Source organism: Diospyros lotus, chromosome 2 (genome assembly GCF_014633365.1).
Source record: "Diospyros lotus cultivar Yz01 chromosome 2, ASM1463336v1, whole genome shotgun sequence".
Lineage (NCBI taxonomy): Eukaryota > Viridiplantae > Streptophyta > Magnoliopsida > Ericales > Ebenaceae > Diospyros > Diospyros lotus.
This window is the reverse complement of record NC_068339.1, coordinates 44178591-44195861: the sequence shown is the minus strand read 5'-3', so window position 1 is coordinate 44195861 and position 17271 is coordinate 44178591. Positions and strand designations below refer to the sequence as shown.

The window sequence follows — 17271 nt, the reverse complement described above, 5'->3', positions numbered from 1 at the left end:
TTTAATGTTATCCATGTAAGATTGCCATAACTAATTCTTTGTCATTTAACGGTTCTCCAGTAGCAGCTGGGGCATGTCCTATGGTTTTGATTTTCAGGATATAATCATTTACAAGCAAATCATTCTTTCTTATAAATCTAAGTAGTTTTTTCAATTGAAAAGACTTAGCAACCGTCTATTGTGAGTAAAGATTCTCAAGAACATTCCAAACTTCAGCAAATGATTCGCAATGAATCACTTGCGTCAAAACTTCTTTCTCAATAGTAGAAAACAACCAGCCTAAAAGTAATTGATTTGACCTTATCCAATTGAGGTATTTGGGATTTACTACCTGAGCCTCGTGATTGGAATTTTTGGATCGTTGATGTACTTCAAAGGAGCTAGAGACTTGTTAATGTATGACAGCAAGTCAAACGCCCTAATTGTGGCTAACATTTGAGTTTTTCAAAACAAATAATTTCTAGAATCAAGTTTGATCGGAATGAAATTGAATGCTTTTGCTATCGCTATAAAGTCGGACTGAGAAGTCAACGATAACGTAGAAGTAGAGTTAGGTAAGGAGGAGGAGGAAGAACTGAATTCACAATTGGAAGCCATTGACGCTAGTCAATTGGCTCTAATACCTTGAAGTGAGAGCTTCACAGTTGGAAAGAAGTAAACAATCAGAGATAGAAAAATACCTTGAGAATATTATTGAAATGAATGAAGAAAATAACAATCAATACAATGAGAGAACTAACTGATCCTTATATATATACATCACATTACGAATTGTCTAACTGTCTAACTAAACATCGCAACAACCATAACAAATATAATCAGCTGCAACTGAGAGCATAATTGTAGCATGCTACCAACAACTTATGTCTTCCACAAGCCGGTTGTCCTCTTGATAAACAAAGAAGCATCAGATATAGCTCTAACAAGACCCTAACTCTGCAATGCAGCCCTTAGCTTTGTATACCAAGCTCAAGGGGCTTTCTTGAGCTCATAAAGTGATTTCTTCAATCGACACACGAGTAGGAGACCGAAAATTACAAACCTTCAGGTTGAGCCATGAAAACAGTCTTGGTCAAGTCTCCATTAAGAAAAACGTTATTAACATCAACTTGTTGTATGTCCCAACCAAAAGTGACTGCTAGAGAGAATAAAACTCTAATAGTTGGAGTCTTGACAACCGGGTTAAAGGTTTCAGCATAATCCACCCTTGGAGTTTGAAGAAAACCTTTGGCCACCAACATGCCCTTATACTTAAGAACAACCTCATCAGCCTTATTTTTTACCTAGAAAACCCATTTGTAGCCAATCAAATTCATATCCTTTGAAAAAGGAACCAAGTCCCAGGTATTATTCCTTTGCAAGGCCGTGTACTCTTCTTCCATGGCCTTAACCTATTGTGAGTCTAAAAGAACCTCACGAACTGAACTAGGTTCAAGAGAACTCACTAAGGCATGAGGAGAAGAGGCTACAAGTTGTTTGGACTTTGATCTTGTAAGCATAGGATGAATTGAAGGGGTTGGAACAACCTTGCACTTAGGTAGATAGGATTTAGGTGCTAATGGCTGGGTGACCAAAGGTTGTAATTCAGATGAAGTGTTTGTAGACCGAGCCGAAGTGTCATGAGAACTAGTGGAGATAGGACTAGACAAAATAGGAGCCGGAGACTGTGCTACTTGAGGAGATAATGAAGGAGTAGGAGAAGAAGAAACAGGTAGAAGAAATGCAGTGGAATACCCATTTAAAGATGATGAAGATGGCACTGATTTAGGTAGAGAAGAAGATGAAGTGGAAAACAAGGCAAGAAAGGGAAATTCACTAGGATTGAATTGCACATATCTAGACACATACTGATGTAGGACGACTAAGGAAACAAATAGAAGCAACACCCTAGGGATGTGAAAGGGAGGCACGACCATGAGGGCAGAACCGTCATTAGTTTCCATTAGTTTCTGTTTTAATTGATTTAATTTTATAATTACAACTGATGTCTATTTTAGTCTTTTCTGTTTTTTTTTTTTTTTTTCAATTGCGTTTAGGGTTGTTGATTGCTAGGAAGTATTTAAACACTTTTCTCTTGTTTGAGAGGTTTTTTTTTTTTTTCAATAAACTTATGAGTTTACCCTAAGTTGCTGGTGGAATCCAGTTCTCTTTGTTTCCCTAAGGTCTTCATTTGAAACCTTTACTTCTGCTTGCGTTAAGTGGTATTAGAGCATGGTTTCTCTGTCTCCGTATCGTTGACTACTATCCTCTTCCATTGAATCTACCATGGGCGATGAAATCGATGCCATGAGGGTCAAACTTGATGCCCAGAACCAGCGAATTGACAATCTGTCCACACAACTCGGAGAGATTCGTCAATTATTATTGCAGGTCGTCGGAAGCAGCAGAGGAAACAACATTGATAACCCTCCTCAAGGCCCCATTGGGGTAATTGTCCACAATATAATCGAAGGAACCATCTCGAGATGGGCACCCATGTTGAGGGGCAGCGAGGGATTAACATGAGGCATGTAGTAGATGATAGTGAGTCAGATTCCGAAGAAGATTTCAAGGATCTGCCTACATGCCATAACCATCAAAATCGAAACGCCTTCGACGATTATAGGATTAAGGCGGATATCCTTCATTTCTCGGGAAACTTGAGGATTGAAGAGTTCCTAGATTGGATGATGGAAGTGGAGCAGTTTGTGGAGATCATCTAGGTTCTAGAGGAGAAGGTCATTAAGATGGTGGCCTTCTGTTTGAAATTGACAGTTGCAGTATGGTGGGATCAGTTGTAGAAAACTCGCCAGAGACAAGGAAAGAGTAGAGTTCAAACCTGGATGAAGATGAAATAGCTTTTGATGGACCGATTTTTACCTGCTGACCATGAGTAGATTTTGTATCGCATGTATTTGGGATGCACGCAGGGCAATCAATCAGTATCGGACTACACCAATGAATTCATGAGGTTGGCCGGACGTAACAATTTGATCGAATCTAAAAATTGAAAGTAGCCAGGTATATTAATGGATTGAAAATCGCTATACAAGATAAAATTGGATTGCAGAATATTTGGACTTTGCAGGAAGCCATTAACAAGGCGTTGAAGGCTGAGATGATTGGTGGAGCTGATAGGCCAACCCCCAACTATCGGAGGGTTGTTCCCCCCATTGACCAGCCATCGACCAACGTTGTTGACACAGGAAAAGTCGTTGCCAGTTCATCCAATTCCCAAAATAAGGCCGGTACAAAAGGAGGTGGCAATAGGATTCCTAATAGAGGGCAAGGCCGAGCTCCATTTCAAAGGGATAATTCGTATGCCAGACCTATAGTAGATATCTGCTACAGGTGTCAAAAATCTGGGCACCGCTCCAATAACTGCCCAGAACGAAGACAAGTTAATTTGGTGGAATGTGAGGAACTTATAGAGGTGGAAGAAGAGGTGGCGAATGAAGGTGAATATGAGGGAGTCGAGTTTGCTGTTGAGGAAGGACTAGAGAGGTTGAATTTTGGTGTTGTAGCGAGTCCTCTTATCACTAAAAGAAGAGGGACAGAGACATAACATATTCCGATCACTTTGTTCTATTAGGAATAAAGTGTGCGAGGTGATTGTGGATATTAAAAGTTATGAGAATTTTGTATCCAAGAAGTTGGTAAGTCTGTTGCAACTACTAATTGAGAACCATCCCAGTCCGTATTCCTTTGGTTGGGTGAAGAGGGGACCTTTTGTTTAGGTTATTGAGACTTGTAAGGTACCACTCTCCATTGGCAGACGTTATAGGGATGAAGTGGTATGTGATGTCATTGATATGGATGCTTGCCATATTCTTTTGGGTTACCCTTGGCAGTTTGATGTTGACTCTACTTTCAAGGGACGTGATAATGTGGTGATATTTACATGGGGCAGTCACAAGATTGCCATGACTCCTCTCAAACAGACTGGTAATGTGAACAAACAGTGGTAAAAAAATTTCCTTACTCTTACGAGCAATGAGCGAGAGATAATGGATTCTGCAACACTCTGACTGCATCTGTCATCTGTCCAATGGTGGTTAAAGAGCTTATGATGACCATTAATGAAGGAGAAACGATTTCGATTGAAGCGCAGAAAATACTAAATACCAAACGAATTGCCTCCCATGTGAGATATTCAACACCAGATTGATCTAATACCAGGGGCAAGCCTTCCAAATTTGCCTCACTACAGAATGAGTCTGAAGGAGAATGAAATTCTGTGAGAATAGATTGAAGACTTGTTGAGGAAGGGGCAAAGAGAGCCTGAGTCCGTGTGTTGTTCCTGTTTTGTTGGTGCCTAAGAAAGGAGGGACCTAACGGATGTGTGTGGACAACTGCGCCATCAATAATATAACTGTGAAGTACATGTTCCCTATTCCCCGATTGGAAGACATGTTGGATGTACTTGAGGGGTCTCGTATGTTTTCAAAGATAGATCTTCGCAGACCACCAGATCCGAATCAAGCTCGGAGACTAGTGGAAAACTGCATTCAAAAGCAAGGATGGACTCTACGAATGGTTGGTAATGCCTTTCGGATTGACCAATGCTCCAAGCACCTTCATGAGATTAATGAATCAGGTACTTAAACCTTTCATTAGCTCTTTTCTTATTGTGTATTTCAACGATGTTCTCATCTACAACAAGACCAAAGGAGAACATCTAAATCATTTGAGGCAAATCCTGGGCGTGCTAAAAGAAAATCGGCTTTACATCAACCTGAAGAAGTGTACATTCTGCACCAATAAACTCCTCTTCTTGGGTTATGTGGTTAGTGAGAATGGTGTACAAGTGGATGAGGAGAAGATAAAGGCAATTCAAGATTGGCCAACTCCAAAATCCGTGTCAGATGTGAAACTTTCCATAGTTTAGCCACTTTCTATAGACGATTCGTTCGACATTTCAGCACCATCGTGGCTTCAGTTACTGAGTGTTTGAAGAAGGGATGATTCCACTAGGGAGAGGAACAAGATAAGAGCTTCACCCTCATCAAGGAGAAATTGTGCACTGCTCCAGTACTAGCCTTGCCAAGTTTTGACAAAGTATTCGAGGTTGAATGTGATGCTAGTGGTGTGGGTGTTGGGCGGTACTCTCCCAAGAAAAGAGACCTGTGGCTTTCTTTTCTGAAAAATTGAGCGATGCCAGGCAAAAATGGAGTACATACGACCAATAATTCTATGTAGTTGTGAGAGCCTTGAGGCAATGGGAACACTACCTTGTACAGAAGGAATTTGTACTGCTCATTGATCACCAAGCCCTAAAGTTTATTAATAGCCAAAAGCATGTCAATAAGATGCATGCTCAATGGGTGACTTTCTTACAGAAATTTCCTTTTGTGATCAAGCACAAATCTGGGAGTTCGAATCAAGTTACCGATGCCCTCAGCCGGAGAGCCTTTTTGTTGATCACACTTTCCCAAGAAATTGTTGGGTTTGAGTGCTTGAAGGAGTTATATAAGGATGATGATGATTTTGGGCAGATTTGGGGCAAGTGTGTGAATTGCGAACCAATGGCAGATTTCCATGTCAATGATGGCTATTTGTTTAAGGGCAATCAGCTTTGTATTCCTATCTTATCCTTGTGTGAGAAGTTGATTCGGGATTTGCATGGTGGAGGTTTGAGCGGACATTTGGGGCGTGACAAAACCATAGCCAGTATATAGGAGAGATATTATTGGCCCCAACTAAAGCGGAATGTTGGCACCATAGTCCGAAAGTGTTACACTTGTCAGGTGGCGAAGGGTCAAGTTCAGAATACCAGGTTGTACATGCCACTTCCTGTTCTTGACGGCATTTGGCAAGATCTCGCTATGGATTTTGTACCGGGATTACCGTGGACTCAAAGGGGAGTAGATTTAATTTTTGTGGTGATTGACAGGTTTTCCAAGATGACCCACTTCATCACTCGTCGAAAAACCTTTGATGCATCAAATATTGCCAAGCTGTTTTTCAGGGAGGAGGTGCGATTGCATGGAGTTCTCAAATCAATTACTTTTGATCGAGACAAAATTTCTAGGACACTTCTGGATTACATTGTGGAAGTTGTTTGGCATTGTTTGCTATCGTGTACACTGAAGTTCCCAACCATGTCGTCGATTTGGTGAAGCTACCCCAGGGTCATGGCAAGAGTACAACTGCTGAACACTTGGCTGAAGATGTGATTGTTGTTCGTGAGGAAGTAAAACAGAAGTTGGAAAAGATGAATGCAAAGTATAAGGTAGCGGTAGATGCTCATTGTTGGAATAAACAATTTCAGGAAGGAGATTCAGTAATGGTGTTTCTGAGGAAAGAGAGGTTTCTCGTCGGTACCTACAACAAGTTGAAGCCCAGGAAATACGGTCCTTTCAAAGTATTGAAGCAAATCAACAACAATGCCTACATTCTCGATTTGCCAGCCACCATGGGAATTTTCAGTACCTTCAACGTGGCAAACTTGTATGAGTTCCATGAGGATGATGACCCACTCTATCTAGACTATAACTCGGGGTCGAGTTCTTTAGAGGCAGAAGGGATTGATGTAGGACGACTAACGAAACAAATAGAAGAAGAATTGGACCAAAAGAAGCAACACCCTAGGGACGAGAAAGGGAGGCATGACCAAGAGGGGCAGAACTGTCATTAGCTTTCATTAGTTTCTGTTTTAATTGATTTAATTTTATAATTACAGCTGATGTCTATTTTAGCCTTTTCTGTTTTAGGGTTTCAATTGCGTTTAGGGTTGCTGATTACTAGAAAGTATTTAAACACTTTTCTCTTGTTTGAGAGAGTTTTTTTTTTTTCAATAAACTTATGAGTTTACCCTTAGTTGCTAGTGGAATCCAGTTCTCATGAGTTTACCCTAAGTTGCTGTGGAATCCAGTTCTCTTTGTTTCCCTAAGGTCTTCGCTTAAAACCTTCATACATTCTCCTCGATGGATGCAAGCACTTATAGCTAGCTTGAGTGTGACTATACCCTAGAAAAATACACTTGCTAGAATGGAAATCAAACTTGTGCTTGTTATAGGGATGAAGATAGTGACTTTTGATACAGCAATTCAAAGGGAGTGTTAAACTTGATAGGTGAAGCAGATAGCAAATTTATTATATGAACAGCTGTCGGAAAAGTTTCTACCCAAAATTTTAAAGGAATTTGGGCATAAGCTAACAAGGTTAGGCCCATTTCAACTATGTATCTATGCTTTCTCTCAACGACACCATTTTGTTGATGGGTGTGTGGGCAAATAAACCGAGGCTGGATGCCATTAGCATGAAGATAGGGTAAAAAAGCTTTAAACTCCTCCCCCCACCCCCCGCGCAAAAATTGTTAGTTTGTAAGGCTCTAAGTTTAGTTTGATTTGAAGTTCAGCAAACTTGTGAAAGATAGTAAAGATTGACAAGGCATCAGACTTGAGTTTTAAGGGGTAAAACTAAGTGTACCTGCATGCATCCACACAGATTATGTAGTATCTAAACCCTTCAATTGACATAACAGGAGGAGGTCTCCATAGGTCTAAATAGACTAATTCCAAAGGCTTAGTAGCAGTAATTTCACAGCTAGTAAAAGGAAGTTGGCTCAATTTGCCAATCTTACAAGAATCACAAAAAGATAAATCTGAAAGAGAACAATAGATACCAATTTTATTCAACACAGATTTCAGATTTCAGTACATTCAATGATGGATGTCCCAATCTAGCATGCCACTGCTGGCAAACATTAGTGTTTTGAGCAACATTTACAAAACTTGACAGCTCATGACAAAATGAGTTTTGTCTGTTACATGAATTGTAGGAAAAGTAGAATTGACAGATGAAGGCTCTAGGGATCGGGCAGAGGTGCTGTTGACAGCAGGACAAGATGTTGGAATCAGCCGATATAGCCCATCCTTAAGGTGTCCCCAAAGTAGCACCAACCTGAAAACCTTGTCCTTAATCAAACAAACATCCGAATGAAACTCAGCCACAACATTGTGATCACGAGTAAGTTGTGAAACACTAAGTAAATTTTTCCTCATACTTGGAACATGAAGAACATTAGGTAATGAAAGAATTGAAGTAGGTTTAAGCTATGTGTGTAAATAACTAGTACCTATATGAGTAATAGGCAGCTTCTTACCATTGCCTATGACCACTTTATCTCCACCATTATAAGGAGTATGCAAAGATAAGTTGTTTAGGTTTGAAGTAATGTGATTGGTTGCCCCAGAATCGACAAACCAAGATGGATCTGAAAGAGAAGACCGAACAGCAAAATCATCAGAAGATAAGGGTTTGGGGAAGCTTCCATAGTGAGAACCTCGTATAAAACCTCTCTCTCTCTCATGTAGGGTCCATTAGAATCACTAAAGGAGGCCATATAAGCTTTGGAATCTAATTGATTTCCACCATTATTCCCACCATTAGGTCTGCCAAACCCTTGGCTAGGCACTCGCTGAAAATTTCTATCATAACGATGATAGCACTTGTCTACAAAATGCCCTGCCTTCCAACACAATTGACAATAATTCCTTCTATTAGATGCTCTACCTCAGCCTCTTGCCTCCTTTATTCATATAACCACCTCTTCTCTGAGAATAACCTCCTCTATTATTACCAAACCACCACTTTTCTGTATAGGAAAAGACGCCACATTCACATGCATAGAAGAAGAAGACATAAGATCAAAACTTATTGAAGACTTTGATGAATTCTTAATTGACAGCCTTTGCTCATGCATCAACAAGAAGTATTGAACCTTCTCCAAATCAATTTCATCCATCTGATATGTTATTAGGCTCACAACTATTTCATAGTCCTGATTTAGACCATGTAATATAGCAAGCAACATGTCTTTATCATTTAATGGCTCTCCTATGGCTGCAAGAGCATGGCCTATTGTCTTAATCTTTAGGATGTAGTCATTTACAGAAAGTGCTTCCTTCTTAATTGACCTTAGTTGTTGCTTCAATTGAAAAGATTTGGCTATAGTTTGACGTGAATATAAATTCTCCAAAGAGAGTCATACCTCGGCAGATGATTCATAGTGAATCACCTGTGCTAACACCTCTTTGTCAATGGTGGAGAAGAGCCATCACAACAAGAGTTGGTCAGACCGGATCCAACTCAAATATATAGGATTGACTGCGGCTTCTCCTCCTTCTGGACCGGACATACACTTCATTGGAGGAGACGTTTTATTGAGAAATGGAACAAGATCAAAGGCTTAGATTGTGGCGAGGATATGAGCCTTCTAGAATATGTAATTGCTGGAATCGAGTTTTATAGGAATAAAGTTGAAGGTCTGTGCCACCGCTGAGAAATCAGACTGAGGAGCAGATGACAAGGATGAGGAGGATCGAGGAGGAATTGAGAGCATGATTGGAGGCCATTAGGATGGAGCAATGGCTCTGATGCCATGTAATGGAAACCCTAGGGCACAAGAAGAAGAAGAAGAACAAAAACATGAGAGAATAATTCTCAAACACAAAATTTACTGAAATGATAGAATGAAACTTAACTTAAAAAACAGAGGCTGTGAGCTGCTTATATATGCAGCTCATCGCACAATAAAAGAGGCACTGCCTTACACCCAAACTTGGCTATTATAAACAGCAATCCAACTTACAATTAATCAACAAACTACTACACAATAAAAAACAAACCGTAATAGCAACAACTCTATTATTGTAAAACATTAGATGCTTCCACATTGATAAGTAATTTTTCACACAATAGAACCCATATATTGTTGTTGGATGTCTGTGACCAGTTCTAGAAAACTACCAGCCTGAGTGATTTTTTTTTGAAAATGGTAATCATAGCAAAATGTTTGTGAAAGAACACCCTAGGTGGTGGGATTTCTTAAAGTGCATTATTCTTGGAGTACCTGTTGCTTGCAGATGTTGAGACTTGTTGAGGGCTCTTTTGTATATTGGACTTAGCGTAAATCTTGGGAGGATGCTATAGACTTGTTGATGGTGTGGTGCTCGATGAGTACTGTTCTTCCTCAAGGAATATAACATGGAGAATGTTGCTTATGAGATGGGGAAAGGAAGTCGGTAGTTACAAGTACACGGACTATTGGAGGTGAGAGAGAGAGAGAGAGAGAGAGAGAGGGGGGGGGGGGGATGAGAAATTAGAATTATGTAACTTTAATGTCTGATATTAGGATTAGGTTTTATTTAAATTTTACGTTTTAATTTTTGATCATATTTATTTAGATTTTATCTTTTTATTTATAGATTTGTTTTTAGATTTGAATTATGTTTTAGTTTTAAACCTATAAATAGGCATATGATGTATTAGTTGGACTTTCTCTTGTGACTGGTCAAATACCAAATTCCCTCAGGGGATGAACAGGGCCTAGAGGAGACTCATAGCCTAGGAAGCACTGATATGAATTGACTTTGGGAATACGAAAAGTAGGGATACAAGTATGTCATGCATATGGAGAAAGAGGCATTTTTCCTTAGTACATTTATGGACGTAGACACCAAAAAGTTTTTTTAAGAACACTATTAACTGAATATGAAGATACCAATTATTTTGTATAATGATAATATGAAAATTTATTAAATAAACCATAACCAATCTAATAAAAGGTACTATTAAATACATAATAATGATAATATAAGCATTATTTAACATACAAAAGAATAATAAGAAGCAGCAGAAGAAAGGAGCTGTCTTGCAATTATGCATAATTGTATTTCAACCTTTAGTTAAAACTTTTTATTTGTAGATTACTAGAGTTCGTCCTAAAGTTTTAAGAGCTCTATTGAAGCCACCTTGTCCTTAAAACGTATTTATCATGTTCAACTCATGGGCACATTTGTCAGTTACTTGTCCTATATATGTCTAAAAGCAGAAATAACACTAAAAAAATAACATATATCATTTCTGTGTCTGTCATGTACCATGGAGTGTTTCAGGGGTATCTGTATCTAATACATATTGCCATATAGGTCATGATTATGACAACTAAAATGAAGTGTGTGCGCTTCTTAACCCATAACTCTAGTAGCCTTAAATCCAAAATTTCCTAAAAAATACGGTATCATGTGGCATGCCTCCTCAAGTTGCATGATATGTGTACTCGCTACAGTGGGTAAAGGGATACTAAGAAAAACAATCATTCCAGGAGTATCTAATATGCAAACTGAATGAGATAGAAAACTCCCTATGCATGATAATTTGAGGTACCATATTTTCAAATATTTTGCATTCCATTTGGATCCAACATATAACGAGAAGTTGATTCACAAAGACTTTCCTCAAAATATTTCATTAAGCATAATTTATCATCATCTAAAGTGTTACAGGATGCCTAATATTTAATTCAAAATGGGTGTAGAGAGGAATATCCTTCTCATAATTGTCTCCTTAAATTTGGTTATACCCAATTGGGTTTTCTCCTATTCATGTATTTTATTTTTTATTTCTGATCGCCCAATGTTGACATTCAACTCTGCTGGTGCTTCTTTGATGATTTTTTCCTCCTTTTTCATATAACTTGAAACTTGTTTCTGACTTCCTGACACTTGTAATTTCGCCCCATTGTCACCTTGTTCTCCATTGCTGTGGAGAGTTATAATAAATGTTCACAAACTTTTTTAGTTGTTTAAATGCCTGCATTCCTATCTTTCTTTTGCAGTTATTTTATTTTCCCTCTCTTTCTTTTATCTTATATGCCGTCTTCAGTGAGTCTGTCTCTCTGGTATTTTACCATATGCTGATGTCACAATTTTATTCAATTAGGCTATGCACCATTGTTTGCACCGTGTCCACCTCAAAAGCTCCAGGTTGGTGCTGGGGGGCAATCTAGTCAAAGCAGTCAAGTGGAAACTATCTCCGTGGGAAATGAAGAACTTAATGAGTCTGGTTCTACAAGTTCAGGTGCCCTTGATATTGATAGTATCAGCCAGAGTATAGAAAAAGGTTCAAAGTGGCAGTTGAAAGGAAAGAGGAATTCAAGGTGTGCAAGTAAAATGAAAAGAATGGACTCAAGAAAGCCTGTCGATGTTGATGATGAATACGATGTTTCTTTGGGAGGCTTAGAGGCTGGGGATGAATTTTCTATAGGCTCTGATCTGAAAGTTGACTCTGAACCCCAAGCAGTTACAGAATTCCATCCAGAGTACCGGGGATGGAGTGGGCATATGGCTTTCAAGCGACCACAAACAAGGAAGCCAACTGCTGATATGAAACACCTGTCTGGTTACTCATTAACTGCGCAAAGGTTGCTACCGTATCGCCAGTCCCGTTTTACAATGAACCCGAAGTACCAGTCGTCAGATTTTCCCGTCAGATTTTATGATACTTATCCTTCTTTATTTGAGGTTAATCTGGAGGTGAAAGCCAGTTATCGTCCTCAGCATGTACCATATATTTCTCTCATGAGCAAATTGAACGGGAAACCTATCACAGGTCACCCTATCACTGTCGAGGCGTTGGATGATGGTTCCTGTGACCACATGTTGTATGGCCCTGATTGCTATGCGACTAGTAGCAGCTGTGAGTTGGATGACAATCTGGAGGATAATAAATCTGTTCTTGAAGGCGTGGATATGGATTATGAAGAAAAGCCAAGCCTGGGTGCTGGAAGAATTCCCGTCAAGCATCTGAAGTTACACCGTGTTTCGCCAAATAAATCACCCAAGTCCAGGAAAACCGGGCTCCTGTCTAAAAAGATGCGTAAACTGTCTTCGCTAACGGGGTCTCACAGACGAACTGAGGATGAGAAGCTGGTGGTAGAGAAGATCAAGGGCCCTTCCATAGCCTGTGTCCCCTTGAAAGTAGTGTTCAGTAGGATAAACGCGTCGCTGAAAGGGTAGAAGAAGAATGGGGCGAGCAGCAAAGCAAAGCAAAACAAAGGCATCTCATCTCATCTTGCTCGACCAATCCATGACCATGAAACCTGTTTATTTGAGAAAATTGCAGTAGCTGGAACATGCATGTATGTTTCTGTTTTGAGGTACTCTTTTAACTCAGTTAGGCAGCCTTATTTTCAACAATTTTAAACTGTTAATGGTGCTTCCCCGGTTTCCAGCTCTGTACATACTGCCCTCCACCCCCCAGAGGTAGGCTTCCCCCCCACCCCCAGTTTCCTTCTTTGTATCATATCGCCAATGCCCTTTTTCATTGCTAGGAAGAAGATGATGAAGAAGAAGGAATTATATATTAATTATTCTAGAATCTTAGACCAAAAATTATAAGCAGTCTGCTTTGGTTGTGCATGTAACATTGGCCAAGGTGTAAAAATATTGGTGATATCATCATATTTTGGGTTTTGGTGTTGTATTTCAGGGAATGAGTCTTCGATTCAGAATAGAATCCATTTTATTCGTTTCGATAACATAATCATGCATGCCAAAAGACTCTGGTTGGCTCGATTTGATTCGATTCGATTCAATTCTATTCTTGATTCTTGGTTCCCGTTCGATGCATTATTGATTGGTTCGCAGGAAAATTTGGCCATTTTATCTGTAGGTGTGCATTCAGGGCTCAAAGGTTGCACACTCACTGCCAATGCTTTGGATTTTGTCTTTGGATCACTTTGGTGGAAAGTTGTGACTACTTCTCTACTACTCTCGCATTCCTCTTTATCTGTCAGATGATCCAAAAAAATTTTGGTCCATCAAACGCTTTGATCGTGGCAGGTAAAATTCTAATTTCACCCATCTTTACAGATAGGAAATAGGAAATGATAATTTTTAAAAAATAGAAAGAAAAAATGTTGGGAAAACTTGTTTAAAAAAAAAAAAATGTCTTTTGTAAATATATTTTTTAATATAAAAAGAATTATTAAATTAAATATAAATATAAATTTTATTATTATTCATTCAAATAGCCATATGGTTGTTGGAACAATAAAATTGAAACTGCTTCATTTTCTATCGTGGTTGAATGAAAAATATTTTTCTAATATTATGAAAAGATCCTGAAACGTTTTTAAAATTATAAAAATAGATTAAAAATATTTTTTAACTTTTTGAGGATAGAAAAAGTTTAAAAAATACTGAAACCATTTCAATGTTTTAGTACATCAAGATTATAAACATAGGAATAAATATTGGGCATTTGATACTATTTTGCAAATCAGGCCCACAGCCCCAACGATAGATATGATATTAACGATAGAGAATACTATGTGCTGCATAGCAAATAGGCCAAGGGCACAAACGTAAATAGCCGAAATGAGACGTACTAAAACAGTCATTTTGGCCCTTTAGGGTTCCACGTACGGCTTATGTATAAATAGCAATAGCTGTTAAAGCTTCGTCTTCTCCCTCTAAACCCTACAAACCTCCCAGATCAAGCCGGCCTGAGACAGCGCCTTAGGAATTTGCTCTCTTGGTCTCTCTCTCTCTCTCTCTCTCTATATATATATATATATATTTATATCTGTGTGTATATATGTCTCTGGGTTTGGGAATTGATTGTATGTGGATACAGTGTGGAGATGGCGACGTTACCTGGGCCGCTGATATGGGAGATGGTGAAGAAGAACAACTCGTTTCTGGTGAAGGAGTTCGGTAACGGAACCGCCAGCGTGCAGTTCAGCAAAGAGCCCAACAATCTTTACAATCTCAATTCCTACAAGCATTCTGGTAACTTATTATTATTATTCTCCTATGTTTTAGGCTGCTTCGATAGTTTTCGATGCCTGGTTCCCCTATTTTAGAACTAGGGTTTGTTGGGGACGCGAAAGTGGGATCACTTCTATGCATGTATTCAGCTTTGTGGATAATCAAACTAAAAAAGAATATTTTCTTGAGGATTAGTGATTCATTCTTCTTTTTATTTCTTAAAAATTATATTAAGCGCTTTGTTGATCTATATATTTTTGCTCTTTCCTCATCCACAAATCAAACGTAGGTGAAACGTTTTGGTTACAAGGAAATATGGAAAGGATTGTCAGTTATTTATTTTGCTCATAGAATGAATAACGAAGCAAGACTTATTTGTTTAATTTCTTGGAAAATATAAGAAAGAAATCTTAGCTAGCTAGTGACCCACTTTGCAGAAGAAATGGAGGTTGTTTCATAATCTGCTTATTGTACTCTGAATTGTTGAATGATATTTTATTTTGTTAAAATTTTGATTCAAGTTCAACTGGCTCTCTAGCGAGCGCAGAGAAGTTGTGGTGGTTTTAATTTTTTTTGGGGTTAGATTGACATGGTTGTCTAATGGGAATTATTTTATAGGGTTGGCTAACAAGAAAACTGTGACTATTCAACCTGGAGGCAAAGATCAATCTGTTTTGTTTGCAACAGCAAAGACTAAGAAGCAGGGAAAACCTGCTACCTTGCTTCACAAGTCCATCATGAAGAAGGAGTTCCGCCGCATGGCAAAGGCAGTCAAGAATCAGGTATTAACTTGTTAAGTTGCCGCATTAAATTCGATTGCCTAATGAATGGTGTTTGCCATCTGTGTAAGCCATCTGTCACTATGAATTGTTTCAGCCAAAGTAGAAATTTGAAAGGCCCTTGTACAAAAAGATGTGGTTTTATGCGTTTAGGAATCACTAATTACTTGCAACATGTATTGGGTTAAGGTGAAATTGCTTTATTCTGTCTCGAAGAAGAATAGCGCTGTTCTAATGTACTGTCAAAATAAGTACTGTCAATTTATTTTGCTGTTAAAAGATTTAATTTGGACATTCCCTCAGGATTTTCTCTGCAGCAATTTGCTTCTACTTTTGAGAAGAACCCTGTCTGGTCTCCAATGGATCTTTCAGTGCTTTATTTATGAGTAACTCTAATGTTAGTAGAATTTAATCTACTATGTAAATATGATAAATTAACCAATTGCATTTTTCGTTCTAATATCTCATCAAAAATAAAATAGAATAGAATTCTGGTGCTAAGCTGATGTGTAGTTAATGTTTGGTGTTTGACCCCTCTCCCCCTCCCCCTCCCCCCCCCCCCCCCCCCCCCAAAATTCTATTTTTCGCATGTGTATTACACTGCAACTTGGGATTTAACTTTCTTTACAAAAAACTAGCATTTTACCTTATGTGTTCATCCTTTTTTTTTTTTTTCCTTCTAATTTTGCATTTGGGGAATTTAAGTTATATTAACTTGGAGAAGAATTCTCACTTTTTTACCATATAATTTATTACAGGTGGCTGACAACTATTACAGGCCTGATTTGAAGAATGCAGCACTTGCAAGGTTGAGTGCTGTGCATAGGAGCCTTAAGGTTGCCAAATCAGGCGTCAAGAAGAAGAACAGGCAGGCAGGCTGCTAAGACCACCCGTGGTAGGAAGTGAACTTAAGAAGATGTGATTTTTGCATGATTTATGGACGCGTGGAATGTTTGGATTTTCATCTTTTTTTGCTATTTTGAAGCTATTTCCTTTGACTTGAGTAGATCAAGTTTCGAAGTGGGAGTAAAAGAGACGTAGTCTTTTAACTCAGTTTTCCATCAACATGTAGTTAGTTTATCTTGGGCACTTCTACTCAATATTTGAGTTATTAATGCGATATGCTCTGATTTTACTTGCTTGGGATTTTTATGCGGTGATGCGAATGGCTTTAAATCCTGAATGTAGGCGCCACCCCCACCCCCAGCAAAGACTCTTCCCGATTTGCTCCTTTCATGGCCTCTGCTAGATCTTCTTTCATGGCCTCTCCTTCCACTGAACTCATCTTCTTTCATGGCCTCTCCTTTAACTGATCCCAAAATATGTCTGGGTTCCATGGGACTTGGGCTTTTTCAAGAAAGCCAGATGTGGTGGGTTCCTCAATGGTAACCCACCCGAAGGGTTTCGAAAGTGGGTTTTTGATTTGAAATCCGTTGGCGTTGGTTCAGATTCAAGTGGGTTTTTTAATTTTTAAATAAAGAGAAAAAATAAAGAAACGGGAGGGCATTCTATTCTAGAAATAGAAATTTAAAAGAAAATAACTAGCCTTGTTTAATGGCAAGGGATATGTTTTAGGTGCTAATGAACTTCATAGATGATGTCATTTGACTAGTAAAATTTAGTCAAACAATAGTTTTTCCAAGTTTAAAAAAAAAAATAGATTGGACGGTCAGATAAATAATATGTCGGTGTTAATCTGGTGGGTCGTGAGTTTGATTATCACCTTGCGTAATGAAATAAAATTTCACGCTTACGATTTATTTCTCCCAGTATACTTATGGGCATGATCGAAAATCGTGCAAAAAAAATTATCTTCAGTAATTATCCTAATAATTGATTTTTTAGTACTGAAAAATTATTATATTCACAATTTTGTCCATATTTACTTTTATTATTAAATAGTGTATTCATTATATATATATATATATAATTATCGAAACTCCTCTTTAAGAGTA

General features: G+C 38.5%; 2 protein-coding genes across 4 annotated transcripts in view; both read left to right on the top strand.

The window, feature by feature from the left end:
• LOC127795075 (uncharacterized protein At1g51745-like) overlaps positions 1-13604 on the top strand; it is a 40310-nt gene extending 26706 nt beyond the window's left edge. For all 3 annotated transcript variants that reach the window (XM_052326522.1, XM_052326524.1, XM_052326523.1), the window contains exon 4: positions 11707-13604. In XM_052326522.1, coding sequence (XP_052182482.1) covers positions 11707-12782 — 1076 coding nt within the window. In that variant the 3' untranslated portion in view covers positions 12783-13604. The remainder of the gene's footprint in view (positions 1-11706) is intronic.
• Positions 13605-14156: 552 nt separating this feature from the next.
• Positions 14157-16462, top strand: LOC127793842 (60S ribosomal protein L28-2-like). The gene is made up of 4 exons (XM_052324589.1): positions 14157-14304; positions 14404-14558; positions 15156-15319; positions 16075-16462. Exons 2-4 carry the CDS (start codon positions 14411-14413, stop codon positions 16198-16200), a joined length of 438 nt encoding a protein of 145 aa, XP_052180549.1. The 5' UTR covers positions 14157-14304; positions 14404-14410; the 3' UTR covers positions 16201-16462.
• The last annotated feature ends 809 nt before the right edge of the window (positions 16463-17271 follow it).

What these genes read in the sequence shown, in the direction of transcription:
- LOC127793842 (XM_052324589.1), top strand. Translation starts at nt 14,411, where the DNA reads ATGGCGACGTTACCTGGGCCGCTGATATGGGAGATGGTGAAGAAGAAC. An exon ending in CAATTCCTACAAGCATTCTG is followed by an intron (nt 14,559 to 15,155) that starts GTAACTTATTAT and finishes ATTATTTTATAG; the next exon opens with GGTTGGCTAACAAGAAAACT. An exon ending in CAAAGGCAGTCAAGAATCAG is followed by an intron (nt 15,320 to 16,074) that starts GTATTAACTTGT and finishes AATTTATTACAG; the next exon opens with GTGGCTGACAACTATTACAG.